Source organism: Trichechus manatus, unplaced genomic scaffold (genome assembly GCF_000243295.1).
Source record: "Trichechus manatus latirostris isolate Lorelei unplaced genomic scaffold, TriManLat1.0 scaffold00003, whole genome shotgun sequence".
Lineage (NCBI taxonomy): Eukaryota > Metazoa > Chordata > Mammalia > Sirenia > Trichechidae > Trichechus > Trichechus manatus.
In genome coordinates, this window is record NW_004443939.1 from 22,875,723 (window position 1) to 22,897,260 (window position 21,538).

At 39.1% G+C, this 21,538-nt stretch overlaps 1 protein-coding gene across 1 annotated transcript in view; it reads left to right on the plus strand.

Annotated features, from left to right (window-relative positions):
* The window catches only part of TNNI3K (TNNI3 interacting kinase), a 424,853-nt gene extending 415,266 nt beyond the window's left edge, over window positions 1-9,587 (plus strand). Inside the window, exons 24-25 of the mRNA XM_004369062.2 lie at window positions 5,806-5,885; window positions 9,056-9,587. Of these exons, the coding sequence (XP_004369119.1) occupies window positions 5,806-5,885; window positions 9,056-9,132 (157 nt within the window). The 3' untranslated portion in view covers window positions 9,133-9,587. The remainder of the gene's footprint in view (window positions 1-5,805; window positions 5,886-9,055) is intronic.
* Window positions 9,588-21,538: the final 11,951 nt, after the last annotated feature.

Consider the following 21,538-nt stretch of genomic DNA (forward strand, 5'->3'; position numbering starts at 1 on the left):
GTGCTTACTCAATAAATCACTCTGAAGACACTATTCAAAGTGCTTTAAATGTATTAACTCAGGATTAACCTTATAAATTAAGTCTTCTTATGATTCCCATGTTATACTTGTAAGAATTGAGGTATAGAGCAGCTAAATACTTTGCCATAGGTCATAGGGCTAGTAAGTGATGAAGTTAGGATTCAAATTCAAGGAATCTGGCACCAGAATGGGCCTTCTTAACCGTAATACCACACTGCTTCTTATCGGGGATATGTAAGACGTCAACAAGCAGAATTGGGAGCAGCTTGACCACAACCACAGAGTAGGGGCAATTTAAGAATGTTTGGAAAATCCTAAGTCTAGTAGTGGTGGCTTGAACTTGAGGGGAAAAGAGGGCAATGTGGAGTTGTAGAGTACAAGATACACGTACAATGTAAGTAAGGTTGGATTGTGGAGAACGTGGAACATCAGCCTAAGGAATTGTAGTGGGAAGCAGGGAAGTGCCATGGTGAGATTCTGCTACAGAAAGACAACTTGGAAGCCTTGGAGAGTGAGGATTGGAGTATCTAGAGGGAAGGGCAGCATTTAGGAATGCATTAATTCAACAACTGTTTGTTGAGTTTCTTGTATGTGCCAGGGACTATTCTAAGTGTTGAGTATAGCAGGGAAAAAAAGTCAGAAGGTCTGCACCTTCGTTATATAGACAGAATATGGACAGTATATAAGTAAACAGATAAATCCACAACATAATTCTACATAGTGATGAGCACTCTGAACGAAAGAAATAGGATGATGTGATAGAGAGTGAACATGGGCAGCGGAAAGAATGGTGGTCAGAAACAGCCTCTCTGAGAAGGTGATGTTTGAGCTGAGGCCTGAATAACAGAGAAGCTAGTCATGGGTGAAGGCAGGGCAAAGGGTCAGCAAAGCAGGATCTGGTTTAGTTAAGAAGAGCATTCCAGGCAGAGTTAACAAATGCAAAGCCTCAGAATTAGGAAAGAACTTAGCAGTCTCAAGGAGCTAAAAGAATGCCAAAAGAAGTGACTGGGCAAAGGTGTACAGTTGGGGTTAGAAAGGAAGGCAGGGTCAGGTCTTGGAGGACCTTGTAAGTGAGGATAAAGCATTTGAATTTTATTCCAAGTGAACTGGTAAGCCACTGGAGGGTTTTAAGTAGGGGGATGACTTGACCTGGTTTATGTTTGAAAGGATTACTCTGGATAATAAGTGGAGGAGGTGAATTGTATGGGGAAAAGAGTGAAAGCAGGGAGACTGATTAATAGGTAAATTGCAGAGGTCCAGGCAAGAAAGAGAATATGTGCCTAGACTCAGGTGGTAACTTTGAAGGAGGGGAGACATGGAGGGATTAGGGTTATATTTTGGAGGCAGAGCTAAAAGGACACGAGTTGGGTAAGAGATGTGAGAGAAAGGAGCCAAGGATGAGTCCAAGGATGTTGGCTTAAGTAACTGAATGGATATTGTGCCAGTAAATGAGGAGAGAACTGGGTTGGAGGCAGGAAGAATTAGGAATTCTGCTATGGACTTAGTGAGGCCACATTCTGGGGTTAACTAAGGTAGCTTCTTTGAGGATGCTAAAGAAATGATGCTAAAAAAAAGGATCGACCACACCTCTGCCAATTTGTCATACTGTGGTGGCTTGTGTGTTGTTACGATGCTGGAAGCTATGCCACCGATATTTCAAATATCAGCAGGGTTACCCACGGTGAACAGGTTTCAGCGGAGCCTCTAGACTAAGACAGACTGGAAAGAAGGACCAGGTCATCTACTTCTGAAAAAATTGGCCAGTGAAAATCTTATGAATACCAGGGGAACATTGTCTGATATAGTGCAGAAGATGAAACCCTCAGATTGGAAGGCACTCAAAATATGACTGGGGAAGTGCTGCCTCTTCAAAGTAAAGTCAACCTTAATGATGGGGATGGAGTAAAGCTTTCAGGACCTTCATTTGCTGATGTGGCAAGACTCAAAATGAGAAGAAAAAGCTGCAAAGTCCATTAATAATTGGAACGTGGAATACGAAGTATGAATCTAGGAAAATTGGAACTCATCAAAAATGAAATGAAACACATAAAGATCTATGTCCTAGGCATTAATGAGCCGAAACAGATAGGTATTGCCCAATTTTGAATCAGATAATCATATGGTCTACTATGCCAGGAATGACGATTAGAAGAGGAATGGCATTGTATTCACTGTCAAAACGAACATTTCAAAATCTATCTTTAAGTACAAAGTTGTTAGTGATGGGATAATATCAATACACCTACAAGGAAGACCAGTTAATACAAATATTATTCAAATTTACACACCAACCACTAATGCCAAAGAAGAGGAAATTGAAGATTTTTACCAATGTCCATGGTCCGAAATGGATCAAACATGCAATCAAGATGTATTGATAATTACTGGTGATTGGAATGCAAAAGTTGGAAACAAAGAAGAATCAATAGTTGGAAAATATGGCCTTGGTGATAGAAATGACACTGGAGATTCACATGACAAAAGTTTGCAAGACCAACGGCTTCTTCATTGCAAATACCTTTTTCCAACAACACAAACAGCAACTATACACATGGACCTCACCTGATGGAATACACAGGAATCAAATCGACTACAATTGTGGAAAGTGACCATGGAGAGGCTTGATATCATCAGCCAGAACAAGGTTAGGGGCTGACTGCAGAACAGACCATGAATTCCTTATATGCAAGTTCAAGTTGAAGCTGAAGAATATTAAAACAAATCCAAAAAAGTCAAAGTATGACATTGAGTATATCCCACCTGAATTTGGAGACCATCTCAAGAATAAATTTGATGCATGAAACATTAAAGCCTGAAGACCAGACAAGTTGTGTGATGACATTAAATACATCAAACATGAAGAAAGCAAGAGGTCATTAAAAAGACAGGAAAGAAAGAAAAGACCAAAATGGATGCCAGAAGAGATTCTGAAACTTGCTTCTGGTAGTAGAGTAGCTAAAATGAATGGAAGAAATGATGAAGGAAAGAGCTGAACAGATAATTTCAAAGGGTGGCTCGAGAAGATAAAGTATTATAATGAAATGTACAAAGACCTGGAATTAGAAAAACAAAAGGGAAAAAAGAATATGCGTGGCATTTCTCAAGCTGAAAGAACTGAAGAAAAATTTCAAGCCTCAAGTTGAAATTTTGAAGGATTCTATGGCCAAAATATTGAACAATGTAGGAAGTATCAAAAGAAGATGGAAGGGATACACAGAGTTATGAATTGGTAGACATTCAACCCTTTCAGGAGATAGTATATGATCAAGAATAGATGGTATTGAAGGAAGAAGTCCAAGCTGCACTGAAGGCATTGGTAAAAAACAAGCCACCAGAAATTGACAGATTACCAACTGAGATGTTTCAACAAATGGATGCAGCACTGGGGGTGCTCACTTATCTATGCCAAGAAATTTGGAAGACAATTACTTTACCAACTGACCGGAAGAGAGCCATATTTGTACTCATTACAAAGAAAGGTGATCAAACAGAATGCAGAAATTATTGAACAATATCATTAATATCACACACAAGCAAAATTTTGTTGAAGATCATTCAAAAGCAACTGCAGCAGTATATTGACAGGGAACTGCCAGAAATTCGAACCAGATTCAGAAGAGGATGTGGAGCAAGGGATATCATTGCTGATGTCAGATGGATCCTGGCTGAAAGCAGAGAACACCAGAAAGATGTTTACCTGTGTTTTATTGATTATGCTAAGGCATTTGACATGTAGATCATAACAAATTATGGATAACACTGTGAAGAATTAGAACTCCAAAACACTTAATTGTGCTCATGAGGAACCTCTACGTAGACCAAGAGGCAGTTGTTCAAATAGAACAAGCGGATTCTGTGTGGTTTAAAATCAGTAAAAGTGTGTATTGGGGTTATATCCTTTTACATACTTATTCAGTCTGTATGCTGAACAAATAATCTGAGAAACTAGACTATTTGAAGAAGACTGCAGCATCAGGATTGGAGAAAGACTCATTAACAACCTGAGATATGCAGATGACATGACCTGGCTTGCTGAAAGTGAAGAGAACTTGAAGCACTTACTGATGAAGATCAAAAACTAAAGCCGTCAGTATGGATTATACCTCAACATAAAGAAAACAAAAATACTCACAACTGGACCAATAAGCAACATCATGATAAATGGAGAAAAGATTGAAGTTGTCAAGGATTTCATTTTACTTGGATCCACAATCAACGCCCATGGAAGCAGCAGTCAAGAAATCAAAAGATGTACTGCATTGGGCAAATCTGCTGCAAAAGACCTCTTCAAAGTGTTGAAAAGCAAAGATGTCCCTTTGAGGACTAATGTGTGCCTAACTCAAGCCTTGATATTTTCAATGGCATCCTATGCATGCAAAAGCTGGACAATGAATATGGAAGACCAAAGAATTGACACCTTTGAATTATGGTGTTGGCAAAGAATATTGAATATACCATGGACTTCCAGAAGAATAAACAAGTCTGTCCTGGGAGACAGCCAGAGTGCTCCTTGGAAGCGAAGATGGCGAGACTTCATCCCATGTACTTTGGGCATGTTGTCAGGAGGGCCCGGTCCCTGGAGAAGGACATCATGCTTGATAAGGTAGAGGGTCAATGAAAAAGAGAAAGACTCTCAATGAGATGGATTGACATAGTGGCTACAACAATGGGCTCAAACATAGCAACAACTGTGAGGACAGTGTAGAATCAGGCAGTTTTTCATTCTGTGTACATAGATAGGGTTGCTATGAGACATAGATAGGGTCACTATGAGTTGCAACCAACTTGACGGCACCTAACAACAACAACAAAGAAAGGATGGATACAAGGTAAGCTACAAATGTATAATTAATTGATAGATGTGATTAGATATTAGGGTGAGGGATTTGATAGCTTCGGGTTTTGAATCTGATGAGCTAGAAAGGAAGTGATCCCATTAACCAATATGGTAAAAGGGTAGGAGAAGTTTGGAGAAGAAAGGGATCAATGAAAGACAGAAATCAGGAATAAATTAATATTTGAATACAGGATAAGTCTATAGACTTTGGAATCTAAAAGAATTCAGTTTGACTCCTAGATGAGCCATTTGCCACCTGTGTGACAAGTTGTTTAATTGCTCTATCCTCAGTTTTCTTATTTATAAAAGGAAAGAAATGATAGAGTAGTGAATAGTGATAAAATAATGAGAAGGATTAAATACGATGATTATATGTAAATGCTTAACATATAGGAAGCATATAATAAAGATTATTATTAATTGTTATTATTATCACAACCTCATAACTATTACAATAATATCAATATCATAATTATTAGTAGGATTATAACTTACCTCCTGAGATGTGTTTTATTTATATTGATTATTACTAAGATAATAATGTACTTGTTCTTAATGCCTTTTAAGCAAACATTGCAAAAAACAGAAAAAAGGTTGCAAGCACATTAACCCAGATTTAGACTCAACACTTCTTTTTATTATATTTGATCATCAAGCAAACTTGAGAGTATTTATATACTTTTCCCATTTTACAGATAAATACACTGAGACTCAGAAAGGTTAACTTGCCCAAGGTTACAGAGCAGTCTAGCTGGAAGAGCTCATAGCTAGATCTGACTTACTCCAAATAATTCTGAACTCTTCCCCAACTATTACTTCTAAGATAAATACAACTTTGTATCACTTTGCCATTTCTCTGGGATCTAAGCTGAGTGCATAGATTCTGTTCAGCAAAATGTTTTAACAAACCACCACAATATGAAACTAGTATCTCATGAATTTTCCAGTTCTGGACAATGCTCCTCTCAAGGCCTGACTCTGGAGGAGATGAAAAGAAGTCTTCAGTTCTCACCTATTGACAGATATGGTAAGTATATAGATTCCTCAGATTTATCTATCCTATAATGAAGGGGAAAATACTATATTTTGTAAGGTTAAGAAGTGAGAAGTGTGAAATGCTTTAAAAATTATAAAGATACAAATTTTGGTCTTGTAAGTCTTGTATTACAGCTCTTCATTTACCTTTGAACTTAACCTACGTGTCTGCATGTGAGTGTGTAACTGAGTGTGCGCACATGTACAACTCTTTTTATGAAAATAATCTCCTGCATCTCATGATATTCCAAACATGTTGCCACCACCTTATTGAGTCTACCACTTCTAAACACTGCATTACCAGTGTGAGTTTCCACAGTTACAGTGTACGCTGAGAGATGCCCCCGTTTAGCCAAGCACCCCAGGATAAAATGTAAACCCAACCATTGCCTCAAAAAGCTGGAGAGGAGGCAAGGAGAGAGCTGGTGGGACCATTTTGCACAAGATTGCTTCACAGGGAATACAGCTCTTTGAAATAATTAATAAAGTTGTATGCAGATCTCTGGAAGCCAGAGGATAGGAAATCTCTCCTATCTTCCATATTAACATGTGGGGTTCCTTATGTCCTTTCCCAACCGCTAAGCCTGAGAGGCTAAATATATAATTGGAATGTTAGCACAATGGAACCATTTATCCATGGCAACTTCGTTTGACTATATGGAGGACGGGAAAATGCATGTCAGTTAAATATATCAGATTTATTACAAGAACTGGGCTTGGAGAAGAATAAATTGGATGATGTGTTCCTGGTTCTCAGATACAGATGTCAGTAGACCCTGGAGGTCCTTGGCTCTCACGACAGTATAAGGTGCTTTGGGATCCTCACCAATGTAACTTGTCTGCAGAGTATCGTTACCTAAGGCATTAGAAAGCTCTTAAGGAAAGAGAAAAAAAAAGTTTTTTCTGGATCGATGCAGACAAAAACTACTTAAGAACACTAAAGAAAGAAAACTATGCTCTCCTGACTCCCTAATACGTGTCTAGAATGCAGCCGAATGCTTTTTATCAGCAGCTTTACAACGTAATTGGCCAGTTCAGTAGCAGATCCTTTTGAGGGGAAAATGTGCTCCAAGTGTCACATCACTGCATTTTTTTTATAGATGTAATATCGTTTTCTCCAACCTCTACAAATGTGACTTCACAACCATAAAATACAGGGCACCCTTTGAAACGTGTGCTTTGACCAGAAGTCTTTCTTTTCATGGTGGAGTTTCAAGATGAAGCATTTCTTTAACTTAAAGATCCGTTTCTTACAGGAATAGGATTTTTGAGCAGAATTCCCCAAGGTGGAGAAATAAGACAAAAGTGCTACAATTGTACAAAAGTTGGGTTTGCCTACGCTTATTTGTAGCAGGGGTAGAATAAAAAATTAGAGTTTTTGGATGGGGCAAGTCTTTCTTTGTAGTGAGAGCCCTGTAGGCCAAGAAAACATATTTAATCTCCCACTAGTGATGTAGCATTGGACAAGAAAGAACCCTTTAATTGCTCTCCATTTGCATTTCATAAACCAATCATGATATAACAGCAGCTTTATGAACTGTTTTTTTTTGTTTTGTTGTTTTGTTTTCCCTCCCATAGCTGTTTTCTCTCTGCTTGAGATCTTTCACCCTGAAGTAACAAAACATGCAGACACAATTCCATCTTTTCCTAAAGCCTGTGCTCAAATTTCAGTTGGGTCCTTCTTAAGCCCAGCACGTCTGGCTTTACTGTGGCAATAATGGCATCATTATGCCAGCATCCATTCCCTGCTGATTTTGTTACCCATGCCCGAAGAAGAGCCCACCCACACTGGTCGGACGTATGTTCAGAGTTGGATTTCCATCGCAGACTTGGAGGGAGAAAGGCACTGGAACTTTATAGGCTAGTAAAATCACATGTGGTACATTAGAAGGTTGATTATAGTAATAAAAGGATTATGAGCTAATTAAAACATCTATCTGTCCCTGGAATGAAGGCATAGTTTCAGGCTGGACAAAAGGAAGTATTTTTCTCTAGGATGTAGATTTGGTCTCAGTGCACCCAGAGTTAAGATTCAGTGATGTGTATCCTGCTACCCTCATCTCGTTCTTCCAACATTACAACCGTCCTCATACCTGAAGGGGCAGCCCCACTGGAATCGAGTGAGAGAGGGCAGTCGGTGGTGATATTGACATCCGTTGTGCTTTCTCTCAGGAAGCTTGACGTGCTGCCTAAGAGATTTTGATAGAGACCTTTCTTATGAAAATAAATATGGCCATTCAACTGCATATTGCTAGATGCCTTGATGAAAATGTAGATGGCTGATTCTGAAAACTTAGCTTTCAAAGGGGAGCAAAAGCAGCAATAGCCCTTGACAAATGGGCCCATTTTCACAGAAGCAGTGAATGGCTTCCTTGCTTAGAGTGACAGGCAGCTGCTTCCCTGCCCAGGCCCCTGTGTTTTCTAGGACAACCACCCTATTCTAAGTCACTAGGCCCATTCTCTGGACCAGCCCAGGGCTATGGCTTCAGTGGGCATTAAATGTCACTGGTATTTAGACCTAGGCATACACTTAAAAATTGGGCTCCCAAGGAGGACACAGCAACAAAGGCAAAGGCAAACTGCCATAGAGAGAAACCCTTTCCTTTTTCTCTACTGCTATTTCCACTTTTCTTCTTTAGTTGTCATTTCTTTAGCACTCCCTGTATGTCAGACACCATGCTAATCACCTTATGTGCATTACCAACCTTATAAGGTAAGTACTATTATTTCTCCCACATACAGATGAAGTCAATGAGGCTTATAAAGGTTAAGTAAGATGACAAAAGTCACAGGGCAAGCAAGTAGTGGAATCAGGGCTTATACCCAGATTTGCCTGACACTGTGCTTTTAATCATAATGGCAAACCACCTTCCTGAGCTGTATCCTTCTTTACTCCAAACCCAAAACGTTGCCCAGCCAGTGTTGGATCCAAAACAGACATCCGTCATTTATGTTTCTCCTGCCTGAGTTCTCTGTTTTCATTTAAAAATTTGCTTTTGTTTGACAACTGCTCACCAGCAACTCTTTTCCAGACTCTGTGTTCACATGAGCCTGGAGAGCTAGCTGGTGCCTGTGTGTTGCACTGAGTAAGGCTGGTTATGAAAGATGGGGAGGTGGGCTGAAAGGCCAATAAATAACAACTGAACTTCTTTTCTGATACAGGCTATGTGTCTGATCCCATGAGCCCGATGCATTTTCATTCTTGCCGGAACAATGGCAGTTTTGAGGACAGCAGCTGACAGCATTCGGCATATACTTGAGGACAGTTTTCTACAAAACTGACAGCAACGATTTGAACCATGGCAGGTTTCCTTCCAATTATAATATTTTACCCTCTAAGACCTCTGTAAATTGGTCTGTTTATTTACTGGTCCTATTTAATTCCCTACCACAAATTGGGCTTTAGACTTATGGCTAATGAATAAAATGCAAAAGAACCAAGACAGAATGTGTTTGAAGAATTGTTTTTAATTTTGTGAACGAAAAACAAATTTATATAGTTACTTGGATATAGGGCCTGAGTCCGTGGTGATCACTTAATAATTGTTACGTTTTCCTAGACTGGATTGTGTAGACTTGTGTTTAAGAGCCATGTGTTTGATTTCATAGAATATTGTTCATTTTTTAAATCTCATTATGTTACTCTGGTTTTCAGCTCTGTGATTAAAGATTATGTGGTAGCATACAAAATTGATTTGGAAGTGTATTTCATTCCAACAAGATTTCCACTAGGTACACCTTCTTGCAGACATATTGGTAAGAAGAAGTAATGATTTCAGATCAAGATGCTTGCAGAAATATGGCACTTAATTATTTAGACTCCTTTCCACATTATACCAAGTGTTCTGTGCTCTAATGTAGACAGCTTGTTGCTGTCAGCACCAAGATGTTGTAAACATTATTGGTTCAGTTATGAAACCAGCCCACTAATGGCAAGCCTGCCATTCATACCAGAGCTTGGCACAGTGCTGGGGAAGGATACCTAAGGCACTGCTGCCTTCAAGAAAGGAGAAATCCACCCTCCATGCTTATTCCAACCAGGAAGGCAGGAATGGTTCCACCAAATAAAATTGTTTTCCCATTGAAAGAACCAGACTTGGAAAAATCAGTCAGAAAACTGAAAATTCAATGATAATTACTGCTTTTGACCTCAGCAAGGTCAAAACAAAGAGAGAAACAAAATTAGCAAAGGAAGATTGGACATCTTCTAAATCAAGGTTTCTCATCCTTAGCAGTATTGACATTTTGGGCTAGATAATTCTTGGTTGTGGGGGCTGCCCTGTGCACTGTAGGAAGTTTAGCAGCATCCCAGGTACCTGGGTGGTGTAAACATTTTGTGCTCAACTGCTAACCTAAGGTTTGGCAATTTGAATCCACCCATTGGTACTGTGGAAGAAAAGGACTGGTGATCTGCTTCCATAAAGATGGTAGTCAAAACCCTATGGAGCAGTTCTACTCTGTAACACATGTGGTCGCCATGAGTAGGAATAGACTGGACAGCAAATAGCAACAACAACAACTGGGCTTTATCTATTAAATGCCAGTAGCACGCCCGCAGTCATGACAATCGAAAATGTCTCCAGGGGACCAAAATTGTCCCTGATTGAGAACCATGCTCTAAATACAGAGGACAGCTAGGGGCCTGAAGAGTGCAGAAAAGAACACAGAGTTCGATCCCAAACTGACTCTGACTGGCTGCATGACAATGGGCATATATGCTTCCTTCGCTTTTTAACTTACTGTGGACTCATGTACAAATGAAATTGGATAGAAGTGCTGATTGCTGCTCTTTGGATGTCTGTGACGAGCCCTTCTATTCTCCCCTTCAGCCCACCCATTGGAAATGACGTTTCTAGAGGGCAGTTTTTGTCAGGAGAAAGGCAACCCCACATCTAAAATCCTTTTGAGCCTAAGTTTCTTATGATCTACGGTTGCAAAGTTTCAGATCCCCACATCCTCTGATTAGCTGTAGGTAGCACAGTGCAGGTCTATCGAAATTAAAACTATGGTACTTCCATCTAGATTTATCCTTTGTTAGCCTCCAGCCTTTTCAGTTCTCTCCCCAATTATTCCAGAGTCACAGACACTCTACCCTGCAAAACAAGTTCCCAAAGGGCTTTGTAATAAGCAGGTCCAAGGAATTGGTCGTGGCCGCTCAGGCATAACCTTTCTGGCAAAGACAGAAAGGGATAAAAAGGAACTGGTTAAAGAACACTTGTCTCCATAGCTCTTCCTCGATTCCTTCACTCTAGCTACTCTGGGGAATGAGCCAGTCCCTAGCCTGGGATACTTCGGGGCTTAATTCTTTTATGAGTTGAGTTTAAAGAAATACCTTAGAAAGTGAAGAAATAGTTTTCACTTAAAGATTCATGGTGTATGCAATGCTGAAAGTGTATAGTCAGGGCTGTGCTGGGGTAAACTAGGCGTCTTTCCAGTTTCCCACTGAATGAAAGTCATATCCAGAGGGAGTATTGTTTGTTTCTGAAATGTCCCATGTTTAGAAAGGGATTTTCTATAACAGATCCGTCAAGCTCTCTTCCCCACCCCCCACCCCGCCCCTAATTAGCCACCTCCTCCCTCCATACTGCATCTCCTTATGTTGCTGCTTCCCTCTGGCTCTTGGCTTGTCAAGTATCTACAAATAATGAGACCAATGTGTCTTGATTTCTTAGAAGGGGAACCTTTTCATAGATGCCAACCTGTAGCTCACAAACTCTTTTCATAACGGCGCCCTTAATGGGGCCCAGGGATCGTCTTAGAGCTTGTCTTGAAATCATGGATTTTTTTTTTTTTCCTCCTTGTTGAAAGATGTCTCACTAATTGCTTTCTTTTTCTGCTGGTAAAAATGAACTTCTATGATCATGTTTTTTCATGCTTAGCACATTAAAAATTTTTTTTTCCACTTGCATGCAGTACTGAGCTTACTTCAAAGATGTTCAATTAGCTATAATTGTAAGCCAAATTACAGCAGCACCAGGAGAGAGTTATTCCAACAGAGTGATTATTTAGGTTAAATTATTTCCAAAGCTGACATTTTCCTGAGAAAGAGAAAAAAATGGGTGCTTGTGGTAGAAGAAAAGGCTAACGCTAAACAATCCTGAAACAAAGGATCTGATTCCCCTCTCTTTCTCTCCATCCTCTTTCTCTTTCTTCGTTTTTTTCCCCCCTTCCTTTCATCTTTCTCTGTCTCGTACAATAATCATTGACTTTGTAGTCACTCAGACCTTCCATAATATTCTTGTAACCATGGCAAGTCAGTTAACCTATCTGAACTCCAGTTTTTTATCTATAAGAAGATGATAATAAAATTTATCATGTAGAATTGTTGTAAGGATTATAAATAATATCAAATGCCTAGTACAGTTTCTGACACCACAGTAGAGGTTGTTGTAAGTGTTGTTTATTCTTACTGTTACATCATCAGTCAGCCAAAGAGCTATACTAGAAAAGGTGAGCATGAGAAGGGTGGAGACTTCTTTCTCCCTTGTAGAAATAACTGTCAAAGTCCCTAAAAGCTCTGTCTTTGTAAATAGTAAACTGTTGAACTTAACACTTCTGAAGCAGATTGAACCAGATCCAGTGGGCTTTGGTAGCGATGTCTTATTTATACCAGAAGTAACTTCAGAAGGTAAACAAATCTTTTAAGCCAAATATAAGAACCCAAAAGAATTCCCCAAGCAAGAGGGATGCTAAGTAAAAATAGACAGAAAACTCACATTTATTGAGTGCCTCCTATGTGGCAGGAGCTATTTTAGATGATTTCAGTGCATTATTTTATTTAATTCTCTTAACAGCCCTGGAAAGAAGGTATTTTTTCCCCCTTAGTTTTGCAAGTGGGGAATTCATGTTCACAGAGGTGAAGTATCTAATCCAAGCTAAAATAGAATGAAGCTCGGTTTCAAACACAAGTTTGTCTTGTACTGGTATCTGTGATTTGGTCCTTCTACAATATTGCCTCCACTGTAATGGAGGGAAAAGTAGGAAAACAGCAAACACTCACAGTTCAGAATTGTGGTAAAAGCAAACAAATCTGCAGGTCCTGCAGTCCTGTGGAAAATTTGGGAATTGCTCCAGGAGAAGTTTCAGGGATTAGAAGAACAGATATAGCTGATTGCTGTACCTTATTATTACAAAGTAAAATAAACAAACAAAAAATAATACTTGTTTTCTCTGCTGTAATTATGAAAGAGAAGGGGCTCGAATAATCTCAAGGCTCAAACAATATGCATTGTTATTTTCTAGACAGAAAGAACAAGAAATGATTGACAGAAGCAAGACTCTCACCCTGATAATCAAGAACAAAAAAGTTATGAGGGCAAAGCACAGCAATTAGGGAAGCCAAGAGAGTTTCACATTTTGCTTTCCTCATTAGCACACTGGGTAAGGAAAGTGAGAAGAGATGGTGTAGCCATTACCAGTAGGATTTGAATACCTTATTCCTTCCGAGTTTTGTGTTGCTAGCAGTTACTCAAGCATGCAGACTGAAGAGCTTCCCCTGATCAATTCCCTTCCATATTTCAAGAGCCACAAGGGCAGAGATGAGCCATTTGATATTTGCAATCCCTTCACTGGTTATGAGCTCAAGGCTCAGCTGCAGCAATCACAGACTGTGTTCCAAGACTGTCAGCTCAATTAGCACCGTATGCAAAACATGATGGAGAAGCAAAGTTTCTCTCCCTCCTTGGACATCCTACCTTTTATGAAGCTAACTAGAAATAAAAGAGTAGGGTTTGCATATTTCTCCTTAGGCCAGAGATCCAAGGCAGCACAGCAGCAGACTCAGTGGCAGGGTGCTAATTAAATTAGGCGTCTTGAATTAAAACACTGCCACGGATGCCAGACCCTGCTGATGAGGACACGTCTCCAAAGCACTCCCAGCCTAGCTTTATGTTTAATTAGTGAGATAAAAAGAATATTATCTCAAGTGTCTGTCTTCTAAGCAATGGGCTCAGATGCAGAGGAAAGATATCTTCACCATCTTTAAAGAAGATTTTTAAGCTCACTAATTTCACTGACCTTCATCTCTTCTTTTATCTCAACTAATCAGAAAAGGGAAAGATTCAAGCAAGACCACGAAATGCAACAACAATAATTTGAATATTGGTTTGCCCTTCAGTTTTTTACTCATAATAATGCATGGTCTGCTTAACACCGCTTCAAAAATTAATCCACAGTGAAGAATATCAGGTTCTTCTTTAAAGGGGTTTTTCCTTTTCTTTCGTGAAACTCAAATTAGTCTAAGGAAAAAGAATCAACATAAAGGATACTTTGCTATGAGAATAAAAATTAATGGGGCACTCATCCTACATTACGTATGAAGTCTTTGGATTCAGAGTCAGAGCAGTTCTCAAACTTTGGTGACCATCAGAATTTCTAGAGGGCTTGTTAAAACACAGATTTGGGCCCCACCCCAGAGTTTCAGAATCAGAAGTTCTGGAGTGGGGCCCAAGAATTTGCATCTCTAACAAGTTTTCAGAGGATGCTAATGCTGCTGGTCCCTGGACTACACTTTGAGAAGCACTGGCATAATAGTTAAGGCCATGAGCTTTAGATCCAGCCTTGAGTGAAGGTCTGGTTCTCTTCCTCACTGTCTGACCTTCCTTGAGAAAGTTACTTAGTCTCCGTGAGCCTCAGATTCCCATCTGTAAATTGGAGATAAAGATTCTTACTTCACAGTGAGGATTAAGTGAAACAATGCATGAAAAATCACTTGTCACAGTACCGGGCACATGACAAATGCTGCATAATGATTGGCTATGATTGATAAAATATTCCAAGGAGAGGAATCAACCAAGCACCAAGGACTAATCATTTATTTCCTGGATGCTAATGAAAGGATTGTGTATAGTAAAGAATTTAACCTTGCCCCCAAAGAGGTCTGGCCTTTGTCCTGGGTTTCTGGGAGGGGATCTCTAAACCCTTGGAAAGTCATGCCTAATAGGACCTTGGGTCACCAGGCTACTTTAACAATATGATTTATTGTGGGAGCTGGCCACACCTGAAAAACCAACAATGTGATTTAGGGTGGAAACCTTGGATCATGTGGTATCAGTAGATCTCTGGATGGGCTGGAGACTGAGATCAGTCACATGGGCAATCAGTCATATATATGTGATGGAGCACGAATAAAGAATCTAAACACCAGGGCTTGGGTGAGCTTCCCTGGTTGGCAATACTCCATGTATGCCGTCACACATTAATGCTGGGAAATAAGGCTGTTTAACTTCATGTGGAGAGGATAATGGGATCTCCACATTTGGAACTTTTCCTGAACTCTAACCTGCATGTTTCTTCCCTTGGCTGATTTTAGTCTGTACGCTTTTCTTGTAATAAACAATAACCATAAGTATAACTGCTTTCAGTGAGTTCTGTGAGTCTTTCTCATGAATCATCAAAACTGAGGGTGGTTTTGGAAACCCCCCAAACTTGCAATTGGTATCAGAAGTGAGAGTGGACTGTGTGTCCACAAACTTCACAGTTACCCTGATTCTTACAGATTGGGTGACCATTATGACTTGAGAAAATTTAAGTGCTTGTGACACAAATAGCCCTCAATTAGGAACCTGCAATCAAGGCTATATAACAGAATGAGTTGAGAATAATACAAGAAGAAAAACATAATAAAATTATAACTGGATTTACAATGCAGTTAAGTTAAACATAAACGTAAGAGGCTTTTAATACCTCTAACACCTTACTAATCTTTCCAAGGAACATGTATTAGACGTCTCTTAAGTGCCATAGATTTTCTTGGCCTCACCTATGCCTTTGGCTATTGGGTCAACCCACTGTCACCATAACCAAGTTCACATGGGCATAACCTGACACCATCTCACCTCATGTCAGTCCAGGTCCCTATTGCCTCTCACTTCCTGCCCTAGAGCCCTCTCATTGTCTTAAGGGGAGAAGTCCCAGGTCCTCTAGATCTTTGCAGCTCAACCTGGCAATTAATGCTTGTGGGCCTGTGGAATAAACCTTTGACCAGTGGCAGACCAGATACAGGGAACAAATTCTTCTCCCTTCTCTATCACAATCGCATTGTTCTGAGGCATGGTTGTTCCTAGAGCTCTATAAGACAATTTGATTAGACTGACAATTAGTTGCCCTTAATACTAAACTACTTCCAGCTCAGTAATACACATAGGGTTTGCTCTCCCTTCTTTCCTTCCTCATTCTCACTTTCCTCACTCCTGCTTCCATAGGATTGCACTCCCTAAAGAAGCAGTAATACATGAGCTTTTGCCTCCAGCTCTGCTTTCTAGGGAAACCACACTAGGATAGACAGTATGCAAATGAATTGAATTTTGACCACAAGTCCCTCCTTACTAAGGAGTGGTTTATTGAATGAACAAAGAAATGAATGAATGAATAAGTGATCAAATGAAATAAATGATTAATTAAGAAATGAAATAAATGAATAGGTTTGGTAGACTGAGAGGCTGATATAATCTTAGCCTGTTTCTTTCAGCTCTATTTGCATCTCCCATTGTCTCTGTTTTCACTGTTTCACACTTTGTTATGTGTGGGATATTGGACTGAGCACTAATATGCTTGATCATGCCCTTTGCAAGTACCCTTATCACCAGCAAAACTAGTGCTGTGTTTACTAGGGCTTTGCTATAGCTGATTTTTTTTTTTTTTTCTCTCCCCTTCTTGATTCTTGTTATTGCTCTTGTTCTACCAGCTTGCTTATTTTCCTACTTTATTAGTATATTCATATATATACTTTATATCATTATTGGTATTTTTTTCCCCTCCGTGTTTGCTTGTTCAGTATCTCTCTATAAGGTAGAAAGGGCTTTTTATCTGCCCCTCAGGAAATTCTTTCATTTGAATGAGAAGGACTGGCTTCCTGACATTTGTCAAGAGGGTATTAACCCCTGAAACAAATTTTGTCTCTATGGTGCTTCTTCTTTTTTTTTTTTATTATATCATTTTATTTATTTTCTTGTTGTTGACAATATCCATAGCAAAACATACATCAATTCAACAGTTTCTATGTGTACCATTTAACAACACTGATTACATTCTTTGAGTTGTATAAACATTTTCATCCTCCTTTTCTTAGTTGTTCCTCCTCCATTATCATAAATTCACTGCCCCGTAAGTTTCCTATCTAATTTTTCGAGTTGCTATTGTCAATTTGATCCCACATAGATAGTTCTTAAAAGAGCATAATGCTCAAGGCAGGCATTTTTCACTAGTTAACTAAACTACTATTTGATTTTAAGAAGACTCCAGGGGATATTTTTGGGTTAAGGTTTAAAGATTATTTCAGGGCAATAGTTTCAGGGGTTCATCCAACCTTCATAGCTCCAGAAAGTCTGGAGTTGATGAGAATTTGAAATTCAGCTCTGCATCTTCCTCCTTTTTATCAGGATTCTTCTATGGGCTCTGATCAAAATGTTCAGTAATGGTTGCCAGCAGGGGTGGATTAACCAGTAAGCACAATATGCACCTCCTTATGGTAAGCAAAGTATGCACTGGCTTAATTGTATTTATTACTAATCTATAGTGCACAATTTCACATGTACACTACAGATTAGTAAATAACCACAATTAAGCCCGTGCATACCTTGCTTATTGGGTAATCTGTCCCTGGTTGACGGGCACAATCCAGTTTTGGTTTTATGGCAAAGGAGGCAGTTATTCATGGAGGCAATTCGCCACACATTCCATATCCTCCTGCTATTCCTGGTTCTCTTTCTTCCTCTGTTGTTACAGGGGAATAGAGACCAATTGTTGTGTCATGGATGGCTGTTTGCAAGCTTTTAAGACCCCATGCACTATGCATCGAAATAGGAGGTAGAACAGAAGCACTAAACATGTTATTAGGCCAATTAACTGGCATGTCCCTTGAAACCATGACCCTAAACCTCCAAACCAAGAAATCGAATCCCATGAGGTGTTTGGTTGTACATAAGCAGTCTCAGCAGCTACTGTGTTTGTTGTTGTTGTTGTTGTTATTGTTTAAATATATCTATCATGCAACTTTTGCCAATTCAACTTTTTACAAGTGTACAACTTATTGACAGCAATTACAATAATCAGCTTTGTAACCCTACCCTTACTCAGTGCAATATTACCATCACCTTAACCCCCCCTTTACCCTTCCCTTCTGCCCCTGGTAACCAGTAATAAATTTTGTTTTCTGTACATTTGCCTTTTCTTGTCTTTTTATATAAGTGAGATCATACAATGTATGTCCTTTTGTGATTGACTGATTTCACTCAGCATAATGTCTTCCAGCTCTATCCATATTGTAGTATGAACCAGGACTTCATTTCTCCTACTGGCTGAGAAGTATTCCACTGATGTATGTACCACATTTTGTTTATCCATTCATCTGTTGATGAGCATCTAAGTTGTTTTCCACCTTTTGGCTATTGTGAATAGTGCTGCAATGAACATTGGCGTACAAGTCTCTGTTTGAGTCTCTGCTTTCAAATCTTTTGGGTACATACCTAGGAGTGGAATTGCTGCGTCATGTGGCAGTTCTATTTTTAGTTTTCTGAGCAACCATCACACTGTTTTCCAGAGTGGCTGTACCATTTTGCATTCCTGCCAGCAATGGGTAAGGGTTCCACTTTCCCCACATCCTCACTAACATTTGTTTTTTTTTCTGTTTTTTTCTACTCCTTTTTTTTTTTTTATCTTAGCCATCCTAGTGGGAGTGAAATGATATCTCATTATGGTTTTGATTTGCATCTCTCTGATGGCTAATAATGCTGAGCATCTTTTCATGTGTTTGGTGGCCGTTTGAATGTTCTCTTTGATGAAATGTCTATTTAAGTCCTTTGCCCATTTTATGATTGGGTTTTTTATCTTTTTGTTGTTAAGTTGTTGAAGTTTTATATATATATTGATTATTAGATTATTGTCAGATATATGGTTTCCGAAGATATTCTCCCAGTGGGTAGCTTGTCTTTTCACTTTTTTGTTAAGGTCTTTTAATGAACAAAAGTTTTCAATTTTTATGAGGTCCCATTTATTTATTTTGTCTTTTGCTCTTTGTGCTTTTGTTATTATATTAGATAATCCATTGTTGAAAGCTAGGCCTAACAGCATTGCCCCTGCTTGTTCTTCTAAGAATTTTATGGTTTTAGTTTGCACGTTGAGGTCCTTAATCCATTTTGAATTTGTTTTTGTGTATGGTGTGAGGCATGTGTAAAAACAGCATGGGGGCAGTGTCTGACTTTCTCTTACTTCACAAGGGGAAAGGCGAAATCAAGATCAACAGCCCAAACCCATGAGGCAGAGGTCAGACATGCCTCCTCTCTCTGCTATCTTTACTAATTCTGACACAAACTATCCCTCCTACAGCACTCTCAACTGGGTTCGACAATTCATTGCAATGGCTGCACAGAACTCACAGACTGTACTCACAATTATCGTGTTTATTAGGGAAGTAACAGTTACAGTTCAAGTTCAGGAACACTCAAGAAACAGTTCTTCCATCAGGATAGCCTCTTCCCAGCCATGCTCACAGGAACACCGCCCCCCCCCCACCCCGGCCCTCAGTCTCTGCCCAAAGGCACCCAGCTTTCTTGCTTTGTGGTCCAGGAAGCCCACCACACTGTCTCCTACTGGATCTCTGCTGCTGGTCTTTCCTTCCTTGGTGATGGACTCCTCTTCTCTGCTCTGCAGTTGGCTCTCTTTTAAGGCAAAGCTGACCTATCCCATTGGTAGGCCACAATTACCCTATCACACAATCACCTGGGAGGGAGTTACAAGACCATGGCTCTAAAGGCCACACGCAAAAGTAATTAATCCACCACACATGGATCCTGTTTCATTTTTCTACATGTGGAAATCCAGTTTTCCCAGCACCATTTATTGAAGAGATCCTTCTTTCCCCATAGAATGGACTTAGCATCTTTGTCAAAAATCAATTGACCATAGATGTGTGGGTTTATTTCTGGACTTTCAACATTATTCCATAGGTCTATTGTGTCTATTGTTATGCTAGTACCAGGCTGCTTAGATTCCTGTAGTTGTATAGTATGTTTTAAAATCAGGAAGTGTCAGTTCTCCCACTTAGTTCTTCTCTTTCAACATTGCGTTAGTTATTCGGGGCCTCTTGCTGTTTCACATAAAGTTGAGGATTGGTATTTCTTTTTGTGTAAAGAATGCTGTTGGAATTTTGATCAGGACTGCATGGAATTTATAGATTGCTTTGGGTAATATTGACATCTTAACAATATTAATTCTTACAATCCATAAACATGGAACATTTTTCCATTTATTTAAGTCTTCTTTAATCTTTCGGTAGTGTTTTTTATAGTTTTCATTGCATGATTTCTTCATGTCCCTGGTTACATTTATTCCTAGGTATTTTATTCTCTTAGATGCTGTTGTTAATGGAATTGTTTCCCTAATTTCCTTTTGAGATATCTCATCGCTGGTGTATAGAAATCCAGCTGATTTTTGTTTGTTGACTTTATACCCTGCAACATTGCTGAAACCCTCTATTAGCTTTAGAAGTTTTCTTGTGGACTCTTTGAGATTTTCTATATATAGGATCATATCATCTGTGAATAGAGATAATTCTACTTCTTTTCCCATTTGTATACCTTTTATTTCTTTTTCTTGCCTTATTGCTCTGGCTAGGACTTCTAATTCAATATTGAATAGAAGTGGCGAGAGCCAGCACCCTTGTCTTGTTCTTTATTTCAAGGGGAAAGCTCTCAGTCTTTCTCCGTTAAGAATAATGTTGGCTGTTGGCTTTTCATACATACCCTGAATCATATTGAGGAATTTCCCTTCTACTCCAATCTTCTTTAGGGTGTTCATCAAGAAAAAGTGTTGGATTTTATCAAATGCAGTGGTTCTTTTCCTTTGGTCTATTGATATGGTATATCCATTGGTTGATTTTCTAATGTTGAACCATCTCTGCATTCCTGGAATAAATTCCACCTGGTCATGGTGTATGACTCTTTTAATATGCTATTGGATTCTGTTCCCTAGTATTTTGTTGAGGATTTTTGCATCTATATTCATAAGAGATATTGGCCTGTAGCTTTCTTTTCTTGTGGTGTCTTTGTCTGTTTTTGGTATCTGGGTTATGTTTGCCTCATAGAATCAATTAGAGAGTATTCCTTCCTTCTCTATCTTTTGGAAGAGTTTAAACAGTATTGGTGTCAATTCTTCTCTAAATGTTTGGTAGAATTCCCCAGTGAAGCCATCCCATCCAGGACTTTTTTTTTGTTAGGAGGGTTTTAATTACAGATTCAGTCTCTTCAGTTGTTATGGGTTTGTTGAGACTTTATCTTGAGTCAGTTTGTGTAGGTATGTGCTTCTAGGAATTTGTCCATTTCATCTAGTTTGTTACCATACAATTGTTCATAATATTCTGTCATAATTGTCTTTATTTCTGTCGGGTCAGTTGTAACATCCCCTCTTTCATTTTTTATTTTGGCTATTTGCATCTTTTCTCTTTTTTGTCAGTCTAGCTAAAGATTCATCAATTTTATTGGTCTTTTTGAGGAACCAACTTCTGGTTTTATTGCTTCTCTGTTTTCAATTTTATTTCTTTACGCTCTGATCTTTATTATTTCCTTTATTCTGGTAGATGAGGCTTAGTTTACTCTTCCCTTTCTATTTCCTGGAGTTGTTGAGCTAGGCAGTTGATTTGAGATCTTTTTT